A 19,577-nucleotide genomic window follows, 5' to 3' on the forward strand; every position below is an offset into this window, starting at 1 on the left:
GGAGCATAGACACAAAGATAGATTACTATGGGCCGGGTGATGTTGAATGATGCTGAATTGTCTTTGATTCACCATAAGCTGGGCCTTTATCGAGCTGACCTTCTCTTTATGGAAGTGGCCGAGGTGTTGCACTCCCAGCAGCTCATGAATTACCAGGAGATACAGACGAGAAGATACACAGATGCCTTAGTCTATCTCTATCTATACATATTGTTTTTTTTATGTAAAAAATTGAATTAAATGGTAATTTGTTTATTCAAAGGCAGTGGATGTGGATTAATAAATATCTTAAGTAAACACATTAATACCCCACATTAATGATTTTTACCTCTTTGCAGTCCCTTGGCTTAAACGACAGCAAAATGTGATTGATAGTTTCTATGTTTTGAGGGATGCAAGTAAACCTGAATTTAATGTTGTATAGTGTTGCTATAGTGACAGACAAATTTGCTAAAAATACTTTACAGCCTAATCTTTGACTTAAACAAGAAGATATATGGGAAGTGTAGATGCTGCGACTTTATGGAAAATACGATTATGTTTTTTCTCTGAACGTGATCTACTGTGATCCTCATTTGGGTCTTGACCCACCAGTTTAGATCCAAGGCTCTGCCTCAGAAATGTAAAATATGTATTGTGTTTTCTGTTTTTGTGTGTGTAAATAGGTGTGCTGGAAAGTGTTTAGTTACTGTGGTGTCTTGCACCTGGACTCTATAAGGCTGACATAAACAGGATTATCAGCAAGAGGAAGGTGTGTGTATGTGTGCGCAATTCAAGGTTCCGCGGAGCTTAAAAATTCCATTTGTCAGATCACTGGCTTCCATGAATACTTAGGAAAAGGAAAATACACCGCTGCCTATCATATACTAATTAGACTTGTTAAGACATGGACCACATATGACTAAAATATCCACTATATAAACATCACATGTGGATTTTTCTTATTTTTTGAACAGTGAAGTGGCTATAATCTTCTTTTGAACAACAAGTTGAGTATTCAGATAAATTGTTAATCATAAAAAAAGTTTTTATGGTTGTGTTAATGAATATAATTAAAAGTAAAAACAAGGTTTTCTGTTGAAATCGAGGACTTCTTAATCATGATCAACATAATGGCAGCAATATGATACTAAATACTAATACTCTGCAGTGATATGATACTTAAACACTGAAGTATAAAATGAATGTAAACAAACTAATGGAATGGAATGATATGATTGTGAGCACAACCTGTTAACAGTCTCATGCATTTGGCAAACATGACTGAAAAGCACTTGTGAAAATCACAAGCAGTCAGATGATACTGCCACACAACTACTGTGAGTCAAAGTGTACAAGTCTACAGAGAAACAAAGTTCTATGTTAAAGGTGAAGTGTTGAAATTGTAGGCTGTTCAATTTCCAACTTGAAAGGAAACAGATATGGACTGATAGTAAACAGAACAAAAGGAAAGAGAAATCAATGGAGCTTCTAAGCATCAAAATGTAATAACATTTGTGATTAATATTGATTACGAGTCATACAGTTGGCCTATATATATTTAATATTATAGATAAGAGTATTTGCATTGTACCAAACCCATTTGTGTATTTTGTGGATTTCATGTCTGTCTAAGTGTATTCATATTCAGTTTGAGTTTTTTTTTACAGTTAAGTAAAAGTAGTATAAAGACTATTTGTGTTACTGTGCATTTAAAGACTAAATGTTTAGAAATGCCAAACAGAGTAAAATAAGAACTTTTGAGTAGCTCACTAATTGCTTGATTTACCAGTGACTTTCTATGATTAACTAGCCCATATGACTATATAGCCATGATTCTGTCACAATCATTAGCTGGAGTGCCCATGAACTTCAGTAGAGGGCACTCCACTCAGGACCATTCCACCCATCAACCACCAGATGTCACCATATCATCACTTGGACACTAGCACCTCTCATACTGTTGCACCACACCCTAACTACATCTCCCATGAGTCACTGCATTACAATCACCTTCCCACACCTGCACCTCATTCATCAGCCAATTTCCTTGCCACACCTGCACCTCATTTACACACACATATAAGCACCACAATCACTCTTACTCACTGCGAAGTCTTGTTTAGCCTGTCTGACATTTCCAAGTGTTTTCCCCCCTGTGTTTGTTATTCCTGTGTTTGTTATTCCTGTGTTTGAACTCTGGATTGTGTATTTGACTCTGATTTCTCTGCTGCCTGCCCCGATCTCTGCTTGTTTCTGGTTTCGATTCTGGTTATCCCTGACACACCTGACGCCATTCCTGATTTCTGCCTGTCTGACCATTTTCTAAATAAATACTGCATTTGGATCTGAACGCCGCTGACTCTCTTCATAACAGATTCATTAGCATGAAAAAACTTCTGCTTAGCTACATCATTTAGCAGTAGCTTGGATGCATTCAGTTTTAATTGTGCAGTAATTCTGTGTTTGTACTAATTTTTCAGTTTTCTCCACATATATGTGTGTGTTCGAGTTTGTTTCCTCTAATGTTCTCCGGTGGTGCAGGTTTTGTGCTGCATGGAGAGAGATGGCCCAGATCACTTAGACATGTGAATGATCTATAGTTTTTACCGAGACAGATTGTCTGCAAGGTTGAAGAGATTAGTTGCATCTGGGGCTTTACAAAACGTGGCAAATTGTGGCCTTTCTTTAGTGTGAGTGATAAGGCCTTAAATGAAGGGAGTCTTCTTATCGGCCCAGTGCTAGCCATAAATCACAAACGCATGCTCCCCACAACTACCCCTGGTGGTTTCTATCTGCATTCTGGGGTTAGGGGGAGCCCATCACCACCATACAACAAGCACATACACAATTTGCCTTCTAAATCATCCTCCGCACATACACACACACTCTAGACACATTATAAACCTAGAGACGCTCTCTTCTCTCTCTGACAATCACTATTGCTTCAGCCATTTCCTTTTTTTTAACTCTCTTTCTTCCAAATGTGCTTTCTCAAGCCTTCAGTGAGAGTCGGGTGGCATGCTATCAGACTTTAATCCAGGAAACACTAACATGCTAGTACTAGTTCAAACAAATAGCATGACAAAACAGCATTTAATGGGATATTGTCCATCCTTTGTTTTTTTGTTTTTTTTGTTTTTTTGAGCTAAAAGGAAAATAGAATGGATAGCATTAGCTTTAATGAGCTTGTGTAAGTGACTCGCTTGATTTATTATTTTTCTCTTAGTAATTAATGCTTTCAGTCGTGACTTTTGTTGTTTCTCTCTCTCTCTTTTTGGACTATTCACAGCCCTTTGAGATGTGCTCATCATCTTGTTCCAGTTGCATATGACTGTGTACAATGCTACATAAATAGCTTTCTTTCACTTCAATAGGCTTCTATAGACTATTAAATGACAAACCTTGTGCTGTCATTCACAATAAGAGCTTTTATTGTCCATTGACATGCTTTAAGCCACTTCTTCCTATGCTGAATGTGTGAAAGGTGACTAACAAGGACAGCAGTACTGGACCCATTTTATATTAAGTGCCTTTAACTGCTATCTAGTAACAACACAAGTATTAATGTTACAGATCACTATTAGTAAAATGAGTTTAACAACAAAACCATTTTGACTGACTAAATCCTAAATACTGATATTCAGATAAAGTAGCAAAATTAAGAAGTGCATAGGCATTCCTACTAACATTCAAATTTGACAATTTATTAAATATGCACTTATTGGTAGCACTTCATTTTGCTGCCCTGTTCCACATGTACATACTACGTACTTATTATACTAATTACAATAACTAGCCAGCTAGTAACCCTAAAACTACCCCTAAATGTAACTTCACCCCGTTAACTTATATTACCTGTTTTTTTCTTATATTTCTTACATGTAAGTGCATGTACAGTAAAATAAAGTGCAACTCACTAACTGTGTACATGTTTTTAGGGTCATACTTTTATTTAACAAAATAATTAAATAATAATTACATCTATTAATTTGTCCAACCTCTTAACCCACCCTTAAATTTAAATATACCTCAAAACCTGTCCCTAATCTTAAATTAACTGTATTCCACATTGTGTTTGTAATATAATATGAACACAATAAGTACTGTACAGTATGCTGTATCAAAATATTATTTGTTTGTTTGTTTTACCTAAGTGCATATTAGTTAAAGACAACTAATACAACACTAGGGACACTAGTACTAACTCCAGGGGTGGACAGTCCTCAGCCAGGCCTAAATAGCAGTAGATTAGACCCTGCACATTTATCAGCATGTGTAAATGAGAAAGCAGTTAGCGTTGGCCCGGCCAGACCGGGGTATTAGAACAAGTAGCTTAAGATGATATCACAGTACACACTGCCTGCAGGCTGACTGCAGATTACTAGGTCAGGAAAACAAGAGGGAGAAAAAAAGATTGTTGACAAACAATCAGGGATTTATTAGGCATTAATTATATGTTAAGCTTGAGTTCGGTCCTAACTGGAGAAAACGCAAGCTTATAAGAGACCTGTGGGGTTTAGCTCCCCTTGCCTTATCAAGGTCACAAGTCATCAGTCAGTGTCGTTTGACTTCACTGTCTGCTAATCACTGGGGTTACCAGGCAGGGATGGTTTGTCGTTTCCCCTTAAATTAATTTGACCTCTGTTCAGGAACTCAATGTGAGTTACACAGCGCTAATCTGACAGTCTAACTGATAAAATGAAGCTTAAACTACAGGGGTGACAGGCAAATTATAATTATGAGACTGTTGGAAGAATTATTAGAGTGCTGGATTCTCTATATAACACAATACCAGACCACTGATCACCCAAAGTACATGTCTCAATGTTCAGCCAGGAGGTCCGTTGTGTTGTCCATTGTGCTGCCCATTCTTGCTTTATCCTGTTGCAAGACACCTTCCTCTGAATGGAGAACTGCCATGTACACATAACCCCTCAGAAGGAAGATGAAGCAGGCCAGAGAGGAAACAATTTCATTGTTCACTGATATCTTTAATTGTGATGGGAGAGGGGATTATGTAGATTTTGGTAAGCCCTACTGAAAAGAAATGTTTAAAAGTGAATGGTCCATAGAGCAGGAATGTTTATGCGATTGTGTGTGTGTGTGCGTGTGTGTGTGTGTGTGTGTGTGTGTGTGTGTGTGTGTGTGTGTTTAGTGGAACATCTCTTGCCTATAATAGGGTAATCCCAAAGACAGGGGATCCCTTCTTCTTCTTACTAAAAAGGAAACATACTGTTGTCTATTGTGTTCTGTGGTCTCCATGCTAAAGAAAGTAAGAGAGAAGGGGATTGTAGTAGATTTTATGAGTTGTTAGCTAATTGGTCAAGAGTTAAACTTAATTCATTATTAAGTGTTATTGCTGACCTGCACAGGCTGTGGCAACATGACTTGATGTTGTGCTCTAGGGCTTCTCTAATACATAGTTACTTATAAATAACTATTTAACTTTAATCTATAACTATTAAATTCAAAATGTTAGTAGTACCTGACCCCAAACACCCTACATGAATGCATAAGGATGCCAAAATAACCCATACTGGATTCAATAGTTTTATTCACATAAAAAGCATCCTTTTTTCATCATAATGAAATCATTCAAGAATATACAAATGCTTTATTTTAAAAATGGTTATTTGTTCACTTGCAATATACACTACCGTTCAAAAGTTAGTAGGGTTTTTCTTTTTTAAACAGATCTCTAATGCTGGCCAGAACATTTGATCAAAAATACTTCCGCAATATTGCATCAGTAATATTGTGAAATAACAATACGTAAGTGCTTTGCATTTTAATGACAATGCCATTTAAACTACCAGTTGTTAATATAATAACTTCAGTAGTGTCTCAAGCTAAATCCCTCAATTCCCCGAATACCTACAAAACAATCCAATACGTCCCTGAAGTATGGTGACGGTGTCCCATCAAGAAGCTACTATCACTACGTCAATCACATGAGCACATAGTTCTTTATCATCTATACACTCTCACTGTCCTTCTCGCTGTACGCTGCTCCGAAACATTATCTTTAATAATTCATTACCTGAGGATGGCTCTATAGTCTTCCAACACTATCACTGTCTTTGTTGTGGTCTTTTGAGTGTAGGATCTTTGGTAATTCTATTTCCCAGCTGCACAGCATATACCAAACACGACTCCCAAGTTGCTCCTTGCAGGAATACAAGTTTATTCACAGCCGGGAGCCCACTGGTCTCAGCAACCTAAACAGAAAGATACATATACAAGTATACCTTGTAGTTGAGTAAAAATCGATGTCACTCAAGTCCTCTTCACTGGTAAATGGTTTGTCTTAATCATATGAATGTTCTACTGTTTTAAGCACTTTTGAGGTAAGTTTAGAATCTTTAATCATTAGGTACCTGGTCTTTGATCTAAGCATCATTAATCTGCACTTTTCTGAACATGCTACAGTATGTTGAACATACCCTTTTCACTCCTTCTAATGCCATTTCATAAAATATTTCCATTATACTCTAAAAGACAGAAGTGAAATGTATTTAATTCATCAAATATTCAGTTACACATGTCATGTTTACCTGGACAGATGACTGTAGCTTAACAAAAATAACAAACTGACTGGCTCATAAACACTATAGGATATAGATACTCTCAAGAATGTCTGACAGGCGGATGAGGCCCTAAAGCAAAGTATATACTCTTCAAAGTAATTCTGAAGACCTTGATTAGTTTGTTCAGCTGAAGCTGGAGTTCCAGGAGCAAGGTTGAGCATCCTTGGACCCTCTGTCCTTGAGTCCGCTAGAGTCTGTGAAGAGGTCCCATCCAAGATAAGGGTCAATGCATTGAGCATGGCAATCCTTTTCTGAGGTGTTTTTCCAGTTTCATTGGGATGTATGTGAACATATGTACTTTTAAAAGGCTATATATCATCATTATATGGCTTATACACTGCTTGGTATGATCTGATGGCAGAGGTCAATCTTTTGTGATTTCAGTGAGATTCATCCAAGGATTTCTTTCTCTGAGTTTAAATTGACTTCTGAGCAGAGAGGCAGGAGAAGGAGGGATACATGTGAATGGATGTAAGAAAGGAGGCTGTGTGATTTGTGTAAAGGATAAACAAAGACTAAAACTAATTACCACTGGAGGTCAGCACTCCAAATGCATATTCAAAAGTGTGGGGCGTTGCAACAAATTTACAGCGGTCACACTTATTTAGCAGCCCGAATAGGCAATTTCGCAGTGAATCTGGAGAGAAAGGGGGACATGAAAAGTTGTGAAGAATTGATGACGGACTTGAGAGTGTGCAAAATAAAATTGACCATGAAATTTGGAGCCTGGAAATAAATTGGCTGAAAGAAGAGATGAAAAGGGGGAGAAAAGGTGCAGGGTGTAACTTATAAAAGTGGTTTTTTGTGAATGCCAAGGTTAATTTGTACATCAGTTAAATGGATTATTAAATTTGCGACGATAAGTTTAAAGGAACGAAACCATAATGGCCTGATAGATATCATTCGGCGTTAGATTGATGAAATCTGCGCAGGTTGTGAGGAACAGCATTGTTAGTTTTATTCATTATTTATAAAATCAATCAGGTTGTGTGCAGTCAGTAAGTCCCTCAGAGTGTAAAGCTTGATCTCCAGTAAGCAGGTAGCGTGAATATGCAGAGGTTAACCAGGGGCCAGATGCTTCTCTCAGCGTCCAATGGCATCAATCACTGCCCAGATTGACAGATGGCAGTCACTTCAAAACCATCTACAGTCTTTTGAGGCCACATGCAGATCACTGCAGGAGCAGGAAACAAACCCGTCTGCCAATAAAGTAGATAACCAAAACCAATTGTAGAATATTAGCTGGGAAGTGACAAGGAGGAACTGACAAGGCGTTTTACAGCCGGATGGAGTTCCTCCAAACCGTGAAATTTGAATTCTTGGCAACTAAGAAAACAATTCTTGCTGGTGCGTTGAGTAGCTGCCCCATTTGAATTGACAGAGAGCTACTGTGGGACAGAAAGAGATAGAGAGACAGAAAGAGGGCCAATGTCTTCTTAATTGCCTTTGGTCACCCGCATAGGCAATACGGGTGCCACACAGCTCAGAAGTGCATACTGGGCAAGAGGCACAAAGGCCTGATAGATATTTTATCGCTCAAGTTAATGGTTAATACATTTCCATTCCCAGAGAAATCTGTCACTCGAAAAAATAAAGAGTGAGGCAAATTAAAGGGAGATAGAGAGAGACTGGCGAAGAAAAGAACTCAAGTGGGTGACACAGTTTTAGAAAAACCTATCTTTTGGCCATCCCCTTTTTTGAAAAGAATAAAGAGCCTGTGCCTCTTTCTTCTCCTCCTTTTCTTCTTCCGCTTTTCTTTCTCTCTCTTTCTCTCCCACGCATATCTCTCACTTTCCTTAGCGGGTACATTTTTTTTTTTAACTCTCATGAATGATGTATGTGTGTCTTGTTATCAACACAGATTTCTATAGACCTTGACGCATTTATCAAGACATTCATGGCGTAATTGTTAATTTTAATGCCATAATGGCTTCAGATGGGAGGTCTGATTAGACATTTATTGCACAATTAAATGAAACATACTCAAAAATCACAAAAGGCTTCCATAATTATTTCAGGCCATTAATAAAATGGGCATTAAATTATATTGGACACAAAAGAGAAGTGAAATAGATTTCCATTAGAGCAATGGAGGCAGTGAGGGGGTAACAGATCCTGCCTGAATTCACTCTGAAATTAATTGTTGGCCAGCCTATTTCCACATACAGTGGAATAAATGAATGAGAATAGAGAGGAAGGAGTTAGTGGCCATGAGAGAAGGGCTGTGTGGGTGACATTAGGAGTCTCTGATAAAGCCCTTTTGTTTGAGAGCCCACTATAGCCATTATATTCAAAAGTGAAGAGAGAGAGGAGGAGAGGCATGTGGTGATTTCAAATAGATTTGAATGTTAAGAGGGTGCAGAATCCCTGAGCGGCATTCAAACCTGGAATAATTTGTGTCATTAAGAACTTTTGTTTGTTGTCACACAAAGCTGAGTGCAAAAGAATGTTCAAGAAGTGCATCTTACTAGAAACTGCATCCATATAAACTCAAGTGTTTGTCAGCAAGATATAATTTCAAGATGTAGATGTAGTAAAACCATGACTGTTACTATTGTTAAGAAATAACAACGTTCAAATTGGCTCTTATTAATGCACCAAAAAAAGTTAATAAACAGGCTTTTAGAACATAATGTTGTTTTAATCTCCAACAAACACACAGGAGCACTTTAAACAGATTCAAAAGCAAACTATATGAAAAGCGCTTCTGAACAGAGTTCTAATAGGAAGCCAAATAGAATTGTCTTTTGAACTGCTGCTCCATTGAGAATCATAAAGTGTAAAGGAAAAGGAGAACTGATATCTCACAATGCAATAACAGATCCCCCTCCCAATAAAAAGAATCAATCAACACCCAGTACCAAGGTTTATAATTCCAGTTTCATCTAAATCAATTTTTCGGCATTCAAAGGCATTTAGATCTTTTAATTGACTCTCTTTTATCATTGCCCTTTTGGTTTTCTTTTTACTTTCCTTTCTCTCTCTCTCTCTCTCTCTCTCTCTCTCTATCTCTGTGTGTGTCTGAGTGTGGTTGCAAGATGCTTGCTTGTATTGCGTTCTTCCTTTAAATCATGCATGTCACTATAAGTGTCAGGCTGTAAAAGAAAAGCAGAATGTCAGGGTTCGTGTGAAGCTGATTTCTATGGGATCACAGAAATTATAGATAATCTGAGTTTGTTAGCATCAGAGTTTATTCTTCCTTTAGTGTTGCATTCAGTGTTCATTCAGCAGTAGAACTGAAATGCATTTTACACTAGTGTTACTGATTTTGGAGCTTGTTTTAAATTCAATTAGTTCTCAAATGCCTTTAACCTCCTTCACTAACACTTAAGGGATAACTTACCCAACAATAAACATGTTTGAAAACGCAAAAGACTTTCAGTCATCTTTGGAACACAAATTAAAGTTGTTTTTTTATGTTCTCTCTTCATTTTTATCTGTCCTTCGAAAGTCCATGTAAACAAAATTTTTATGCATTAAAAAAGACACCGTAAAAGTAATCCAATTAAATTGGGTGGTTTAATCCAAGTCTTCTGAAGGGATATGATTGCTTTATATGATGAACAGATTTAATAATATAATAATGTACTGCATAAACATTGGTCAGCACATATAAACATAGTTCATCAAATGATGTAAACACAGAAGCTCAGCCATGCTTGCTTGATGTGCCAGAACCAATGAGGTTTGTGCTCGGTTGAGTTTATTGATTTGGAATGATATGAAGGTAAATAATAATCTCAGAATCTTCAATTTTGGCTAAACTATCCCTTTATATCTCAATGCAAATATGCCTAAATACAAACATATAAAATAGTTTTGAATTGTTTGTATGTTTTTTTTATTTATTGATATCCATCTTTATTTTCAATATCCTTCCTCAAGAGGCAGATCTAGCAGGAACTTTCTGAGTCACAATTACTAATCATGAAGCTGAAAGTGTGCCACAAGTTATCCCAGCCTTGAGCAAGCCTTTCTTCCTCTTAATGAAGGTCAGAGAAGAGGCCCCATTTCTCTTTTTGGTGATAATTCATCCCTATCTCCTGTTATCTGTGCCTGGCCCCTTTAATCCTAATTGTATTGTATGATTGTGTGATGCTTGCTTCTGTGTCACTGAAGCATTACCCTCCTCCTTTCATTATCAACCAATGCCTTGAACCTCTTTTAATTTCCATTCTGTTTTATTTTATTCAATCATTGGCTCTGATATTCCTTTTTCATTAACTCTGCCCTTTTTACAAGGCATATGATTCTCTAATGGGCCCTTATTGGGCTCCTTCATGAAATATTATATTGTAAAAAATATTTGACCATGAGAATTGTCAACTTTATATGTCTCCCATTGGCCATAAGTTTCTGCTCAGTGCTCATTTTGGTTTTGATTAGGGCTTGGTCCCAGCTATTGATAATCAGACTGATATGGAGAGAGAATGAAGAAGAGGAAACAGATATGTAAACAGTTGAAGATGGACTGGGCCTGACCATGACTGGACACTTTCCCAGACATGTGGCCCAATATTGAGGCATTGATGGCTTGTTTTTCACCGTTTTCCCAAAATAGCATTATGCTCATCGCTCTTATGGCCGCTCCAAAAAGTGGCCTGGGATGGTGCTGGGGCTAATGAAATTTCTCCAAACCAAACAGATTTTTTTTGTAAATGTATATTTTCCAGAAAAATGCTGGCTGTGACAGCTGACTAAAATCAATTTCCACACTATAGAGAAATGGGGGCCAAGAGCCACGGCCAGAACAAACACTGGCAATTTGAATATGCGAAATAATGTCAGTCTGCAAGGAGGAAGCAGGTTGGGGGAGGGAGATGGAACTGAAGGGTGGTTGAGGCAATACTCCAATTTTCAACCCACTGTCTCATAATGGATAGAATTTTTGAATTTTACCTTTCAGACTGGCAGTCGCAGTGAAAAGTTGCTGGAGGTCATCAGGGGTTTGCTTAGTGTTGATTCAAGACATGCCAAAACAACTTTTAACTTCCATTACAGTCTGTCTATATAATTGGCAGACATAGCAGCCCTTAGGGGAGGAAACATTATGATACAGTTCATTTTGGTGAGTGCCAGTGGTCTTTAAGTATATAATTTCACAATGTAAACGGTTCATTTTAAATGATTGTTACCTTCCTGCCTCTTCACTGCCGCTATTTAGCAGCCAGTTACAGTAGGTGATCTTTGTCATTAATAGTAAAACAAACAAATACACACACACACAATATATATATAAACAGTATGTGTAAATAAACATTATATACAGTATATATGTGTGTGTGTGTGTGTGTGTGTGTGTGTGTAGTTTTATCATGATACAGTCACCTTTAAGACTTCCTTGGAATTTATTTAATAACTGCATATGAGGTGTCTCCCAGGCAAAGAGGGACACCGTCTGCTTTTGAATAATGTCTGCATTCCCTCTAGGTCAGATATTTGAAATGCTCTTCATGTGTATATATGAGAACTTTCCTTTATAAACACACTCCCATTTCCGCTGTTGAATCCGCAATGTTACGCACAGAACATAACTTACCAAGGTAATTCCTAAGTGGTGAATATTGGCTTACAAAACAACATGCAACATAGTCGCAGAGGTTTCTGGCAGAGCACGCTTCCAGATTCTCAGAGGGAATACATCTATTGCAGCATCATGCGAGCAGAATCACAGCAGCAAATGGGATGTAAAAAGAATAAAAAGCATTGAAATGTCAACATGGGTTTGTGAGGAGTCCTGACTGGGACTGCGAGTTACCAGTGGAAAAAGCCACTTAGCGCATCAGCACCATGGACAGCTACTGTACCACCGTATCCTTCTCATGAACCCCGTGTGAAAAAGGGGGTCGGAACACGTGGGATTAACACAGTGTTACCGCTGATTCTGAGAAAACCAGGGACAGCCACTGAGAGGAAACCGAATTTTTTTGCAGTATTTCATGGAATTGTTGTTAGCGAGTTTACTTTATTTAATATAGGCCTACTACTGATATATCCATCCATTTTCCAAGCCTCTTGTCCTGTGAAGTGTCGCGACCACTAAAAATGCGTTGTCATTTGAGCGTCTTGATCAGAAAAAATTAAAATAAAATAAAGAAATAAAGAAATAAATAAATAATAATTGCACTTACTGGACTGATTACCTTAGGTTCCTAAAAATAAAATCAAGTGGATAAAATAGCAACAACGTAAAAATAAATAAATAAATAAATAAAAAGTACATCTTGCTTTATTGATTTACTTATTAAGACTTTCTTTCTTTCTTTCTTTTCTTTTTTTTATAATTGATGGGGAATTTAAGTTGTCTTCCAATAGGTTTAAGTTAATTCATTTGACTTTCCAACAGAGAGCTATTATTAATAAATAAATAAATAAACAGAAAAGAAAAGGGAAAAAAAACGTTCAATACAGCAGACGGGTTTCTGAAGGTCGATCATCTCATAAAATACTAGTTCAACTTTAGGCTCGAAATTGACTTGCTAAGGTAAAAAAAATTTTGTCGCATATGACATACCTACATGTACCTCTGCAAAAGTTTGAGAGTAATACCGTTCTCTGAGCATTAATGGTGCTCGTGTCTGTTGCATATTGATACATGATATCGAAATATTACAGGTAGTTAAAGCAGCTTGAAAAGCCAAGCGATTTCAGGGGTGGTGGGGAAAATAAAAATAACGCCTCGTAACTGAGTTTGTTTATCGTACTTTACATTCCATAAACTGAAATACAATATTTTACACGAATAACACTTTTGCATGCGTTGGTGGGATACCAAAGACCTCGATACACGCATAAAAGAGGCGCAAACAGTTCACTTTGCGCACGTGAGCGATCCAGAATATACACGCGGAATATCTCCTCCATTAAGACGAGCTCCCATTTAATGACGCGCGCGCGTCAGCATGCTTGATTTCACAAATCTCACTTCATTTGGCTTTGAGTACATCATCTCTATGTCAAATGCTGTGTGTGCCCCAATAATTTCTGTTAATTCCCGTAGTAATTTCTGTTTCTATCAGGCTGGTTTTCTCCGGATTTCAAGCTGCACTGCTCTCGGCTGTGCTCTGAAATGGAGAGGGAGGCTGAGAGGCGGTGGAACGGTAAAGCTTGATGGATATCGAGCCGCACCACTAAGAAACACACTTCATGCTCCCCAGATGCATTTACCATCAGCGCCTCATTGAGGATTTATATACACATGGGTTTAGCTTAATTTAAAAGAAAGAAAGAAAGAAAGAAAGTTAAATATAAATACATGGATTTTGATCACTAAATTTTATTGAAAGTCAACGGCTGTTTTTATTTTTTTGTCAGATGATATGGCACAGATAACTACGTTTGCTTTTAATATGCATAAATTGTTTACCAAAAAAAAAAAAAAAAACCGTGGAATGAAAAAAAGGAGTTATGTTGCACAGCAAAATAAAGTTACAACAAAAGTAGCAAAAATACTAAACTATTTAAAATAAATATTAGGGTTAAAACTCCTGCACATGTCTTTGATCACATATAGCTATCTGAAAATCAATGCGTATTCAGCTATAATGTGAACTTGGAAGAGTAAAACTGAGCGAATAATAATAATAATAATAATAACAATATTAATATAAAAAATTAAGTGCATAATAAACTAAATACCCCTCTGTGGTCAGAAAAATAAATAAATAAATAAATAAATAAATAAAAAAACAGGTTTGACTACAGACTCTTTGGGATGAAAAAAGACCAAACTCACAAATAACCGACAAACCCATAAATTAGTAAAAAATAAACAAAATAATTAATTAACACTTATTAGACTGCATACGTATGACATTTCGTTGGACATTTATCTCTCAACGTTTAGATTAATACCTGCATGTTTCGAAATAACGCTGTATCGTGTACTACGACAATACATGTGCGTGTGCTAAATTACAGACAGACCCCTCTTTATGTCACGCCTGAAGGACCCTCCTCGAGATATCACATATCTTATACATTTCACTTAATAATTACACCCGTGCCTCTCATATGTCAAGCTCTTTGCCTCAGGCTCATTGAGACCCTGATCTTTTTTAAACATGCACTCAAATTTGCATGTTAAAGGTTGTGGGGAGCGAACCTTAACACAAAACATCACCTTGAAATTGTACTACATCTGTTCACATATCTGTGTGGATTTTGACAATTAGAAATTAATTCGGAAGTTTATTTGTCATATATAAAAGAGAAAAGGAGACAGCGATCATGAGAAAGACAGGGATAATTATTCACAATTTCAATGTAAAATATCCTCTACTGAAATAATTAAGTAACTTTACTGTGACCATGAATCTAATGATCAAAGCTATTACATGAAATCTGAATCGTTTAATAAATAATTTATGCCAAAATCCGTGCAAATATGTTAGAAATAGTACTAAATGAAAAAAAATAATAATAATAATAATTTAAAAAAAAAACATCACACACGCAAGTTTTATTTGTGGGATGTAATGATATGAGCAACTGGCTTTGTTTTCACAATGCCAGAATCGCGTGGGTTTGTTACCATTGAGAAAAGGTCCATGGGCATGTTCTACACATGTGAGATTACAGCAGCGAAACAGGTGCAAGCCCCAACCCAGCCTGTCCCAGGAGAGCTTTGGACAATTGTTCTCATTTAGGAAATATTGGCCTGGGGGCCACTGCCTCAGACAGCACGCTTACTTTCAGATATTTCTAATACCGTTTGTCTTTTCATTATTTCTCTCGTTAAGAAATTTCAGTATTTGCGCATTGAGGTTTAAAAGATTGCATATGCGCTTATAATTTATATGTTTTCTAAAATAATAATAAAAATAAGTCTGACGTAAAAGAAAATATAAGTATTAATAACAGAAATAAGATAAACGTTGGATAAATTGTCTAAATATGTTAAGTAAAAAAGCTTAACTTTTAATTACACAAATAGAACCGTGTTTGCATGGGCAACGACGTTTGAAATAAGAATTTGTCTATTCTTCAGGCATCTGTCGTCTCTGAAGGATTGACGCTGGTAGATGTAAGGTTTTGTTACAAAAAGGTTGAAGGTCTGTGTTTGTAGACCTTCAACTAAATGGATTTGGGGAGGGAAGAGAGTCACCTCGTTTTCCTCCCCGATCTTTGTTTGTGTTGTAATATACAAATTTTGGTAGGTATTAAGTGGTTTTCTCAGAGCTGATTGGGCGCTCAGGTTGGCGCGTGAACGCCCTGCGATTATGTCAGATCGCGTGCAGAGCGAACCAGCCCAGCCTTTGAACTTCACCGCTTTTGGCTCTCATTCACGCGCTTCTCCTCATTTGCCAGCCAGGTGCTTCGCGGGCTGAGAATCCTCCGAGAAAAACAACAGCGCGTAAACAGACAGCGGAAACTTCGCTTGCCGTGCTGGATTTTGTGGCGCGCGTGGTTGTTCTTCTCTCAGCCGAATAGTGTCGTTTTGAAAAAGAAAAATCTTTCAACTTTACCACAAACACGGAAGAATTACTGGATTTGCCCCCATTGATGCCGTTTTCCTACTCCTGTGGCTCTCCAGACGTGGCATGATCCGTGTCTGTCTGCAGGACAGGTGAATACTATTTTCTCTTGGTTGGTTTAAGTAGCTACTTTTTTTTTTTTTTTTTTTTTTTTTTTTTTTAATCAGGGAACCGTAAAAATGTCAAAGCCGTTAGATCACATCAAGAGACCCATGAACGCCTTCATGGTCTGGTCAAGAGGCCAGAGGAGGAAAATGGCACAAGAGAATCCCAAAATGCACAATTCAGAAATAAGCAAAAGACTTGGCGCCGAGTGGAAGCTGCTCTCTGAATCCGAGAAGCGACCATACATCGACGAGGCCAAGAGGCTGAGGGCTCAACATATGAAAGAACACCCAGACTACAAATACAGACCCAGGCGCAAACCCAAGAACCTCCTCAAGAAGGACAGGTACGTGTTTCCTCTGCCCTACCTGGGCGACACGGATCACCTGAAAGGATTTTCGGTCTCAGCCACGGACTCGCTCTTAGGTTCGTCGGAAAAAGCCCGTGCGTTCCTGCCACCCACATCAGCCCCTTACTCTTTCCTCGACCCGAGCCAGTTCAGCTCCAGCGCTATCCAGAAGATGACAGAGATGCCCCACACTTTGGCCACCAGCACTTTACCTTACGCATCATCTCTGGGATACCAGAACGGCGCATTCGGGAGCCTGGGTTGCCCCAGCCAGCACACCCACACCCACCCGTCGCCCACAAACCCTGGGTACGTGGTGCCGTGTAACTGCACCGCATGGTCGGCATCGAGTTTACAGCCGCCTGTTGCCTACATACTGTTCCCAGGTATGACCAAGAGTGGGATTGACCCGTACTCATCAGCACATGCCACTGCTATGTGACTCCACCACTAAAAACAGTCTCTTTTGAAAACTTGAATACAGCAATGCATGTACATAAGAAGAGAAAAATGATCAAGACATTTATAATGAGGCCGTGTAGACATGAACTTTTCACCGTCTACGAGAGGTTAATTGGATCCCTACTTGGATCTCGGAATAAATGTAAGGCAGGTGCCCAGAATTGTAAGAAATGTAAATGTTCAAACGTTTATTACTATGGCTACCGGATTTGGATGCCTTTCATTTTATTTATTATGTACAATTTGATGCTATAATAATGCTACTTTTGTTTGAACACTTAATATAATTGTTGTTCTCATCATATTATTAGTATTATTTGAATGACTTTGATTTGCACAAATAACGGTTAGGATTCATGTTGCTTGTACAGCCTGTTGTATTTACCATTCTTTTTGGCACTCTGAAAATCAAATGATACGACTTTAAGGATTTCAAACGGAGGAATTCAGCGTTTAATAGATTATACGGGTTATATTGTTTATAGTGATCAAACCGGCACCTAAAAGTAGGCGGTCTATTAAAAAAAATCAAATGAAAAAGAAAAATTTCCATCAATATTTTTAATTTGGGCATTATTTCCCCCTGTGGTTTAGCGATAGTCACTCGTTCATTTGATTTCAGAAAGAACATAAAGTTTGAAGCGAAGCAGTTCATGTTGTATTTTCTATCTGCGATGGTAACTTAAATCCTGTCATGTAATGGAAAGGAAAATGTATTTAAAAGGCTGATACCTCGATTCTTTGTTCACTTGCCGAGCAAAGACTTTTTGAATAAAGACAATCTGTCTTAAAAATGCATAACCCTTGTTATATTACCTATTTAAACTATTTATGAATCTTCTTTTTGACTATACTCTTATACAGTCGTGCCAAAAGGTAACAGGCATGTCAGTAAGTACGGTGATCCCAAACATTTGTTTTATGTTTTTCTCTTTAATAATTATCTACAATAATTATTTTCTCAATCAGCACTGCTTAAATAGTCAACGTTTCGGCGGACGCTGTCTAAAAACCATCTGGCATTTCGACGTAGATTTGAGATGAACTCTGTCAGCGCGTGGCGTTCCCGTCTGCTCTATAAGGACCTCCGGTCCAAATTAAAAGGCAAAACAATTACTGTACAGGGACGCTTAGGGAAACTGAGGGCGAACATGAATTGTGATTTACCCTGGGACCCACAATAGGATGGAAATTGGACTGAAGACGGGGTGGTACGAGTAGGAGCCATGCCATTTAGTATTACAAAACAATTTCCAATAAAAATAATTCAGGTGCACAGGTGCTTCAAAATCTGTGCCGATTTTCGCCTACAAACGCGCTATGACACATTGGAGAAGACTGCAGATGTAGAGGCTGCCAGTTTGCATTACCATCTATATTTTCCAGTCGGCTAGTTGACATTTCTCTTTCTTTCTTTCTTTCTTTCTTTCTTTCTTTCTTTCTTTCTTTCTTTCTTTCTTTCTTTCTTTCTTTAGTATATTTTGCGTTTGAAGTAGGCCTACGTTTAGTATATTGTCAACTCACATTTTCCTGTAAAACGCGCGAGTTGCTGTGTTCGGTGTAAAACTTTCTGCATTCAGGTGTGTGTCACGTCTCTGCAACAAAGCGATCACACTCTTTGATGTGTGGTTGTGTATCAGACGTTTCACCCTTCAGGGAGTGTATGCTTGTTCCACCTGTTCCCCAAGATCATTCCAAAACTTTACCGACAGAAACACGCTGCTATAACTTTCTCAAAACAAATTAATTAAAAACTTCTTTATTTACTAAGTCTGCATGTAAAATGTGATTTATGGCGTTACTTTGATTTTACTCGCCTTTATATTCCTCTTATATATATATATATATATATATATATATATATATATATATAAATCTAAGCTCTCAATAATAATAATAATAATAATAATAATAATAAATGCTAACTAAAGTTGTCATTACTTGAATTTACAATAATTCCTTTTTGGTTTAATGTAAAAATTATAATGTGCAATGTTCTTAAAAGCCGTTGTGCTTCTAATTCAGTTTCATTGTTCTTTTCTATTAAATAGTTTGACTTCTGATGTGAACATCAAACATGTTACAACTCGTTCAGAATAACTGCTAGTCAATATTTGTCAAGATGCATATAGGCATAAAAAAGTTTAGCTGAAACTAAAGCAGATGTGTGAATGGAGAATGTGATTCACTCAAAAGAAAACGAGCTCGCAGAACAATTGGGTTTGGGATGGGGAATGGGATTTGCACACCGAGGTGTAATAGCATTACTGTATTAATTAAAAATTTCAATTCACATCCAGATTGTTTACTTATCTGCCAGGAACATATGCTGGAAGAAGTTAAGATTCACGATTCTGCACTATTGCCCAAGGTGCAATTCAATATAAGGGGGGGGGGGGGGGGGGCTGAGATTTTTATGACAGACTGTGCTCTTATCTGCCGCTGTAAATTAGGGTGATACTTCATTGAACCGAATAGCAAGTTTTACATCAGCACCCTAAAGCATACAGATTCAACTTTTAAATTGGACGATGATAATTAGGGAACTTTAAGGAGCACTTCATTCGTTTGCATTACTAGATAATTAAAACATCAAGATCAGAACTTAAATTAAAC

General features: G+C 37.5%; 1 protein-coding gene across 1 annotated transcript; it reads left to right on the forward strand.

Annotated features, from left to right (window-relative positions):
• The first annotated feature begins 15,793 nt into the window (after nucleotides 1-15,793).
• On the forward strand, nucleotides 15,794-17,857 carry LOC132151310 (transcription factor Sox-14-like). The gene has a single exon (XM_059559416.1). It carries the CDS (start codon nucleotides 16,225-16,227, stop codon nucleotides 16,939-16,941), a length of 717 nt encoding a protein of 238 aa, XP_059415399.1. The 5' UTR covers nucleotides 15,794-16,224; the 3' UTR covers nucleotides 16,942-17,857.
• Nucleotides 17,858-19,577: the final 1,720 nt, after the last annotated feature.

Source organism: Carassius carassius, chromosome 10 (genome assembly GCF_963082965.1).
Source record: "Carassius carassius chromosome 10, fCarCar2.1, whole genome shotgun sequence".
NCBI classification, from domain to species: Eukaryota; Metazoa; Chordata; class Actinopteri; order Cypriniformes; family Cyprinidae; genus Carassius; species Carassius carassius.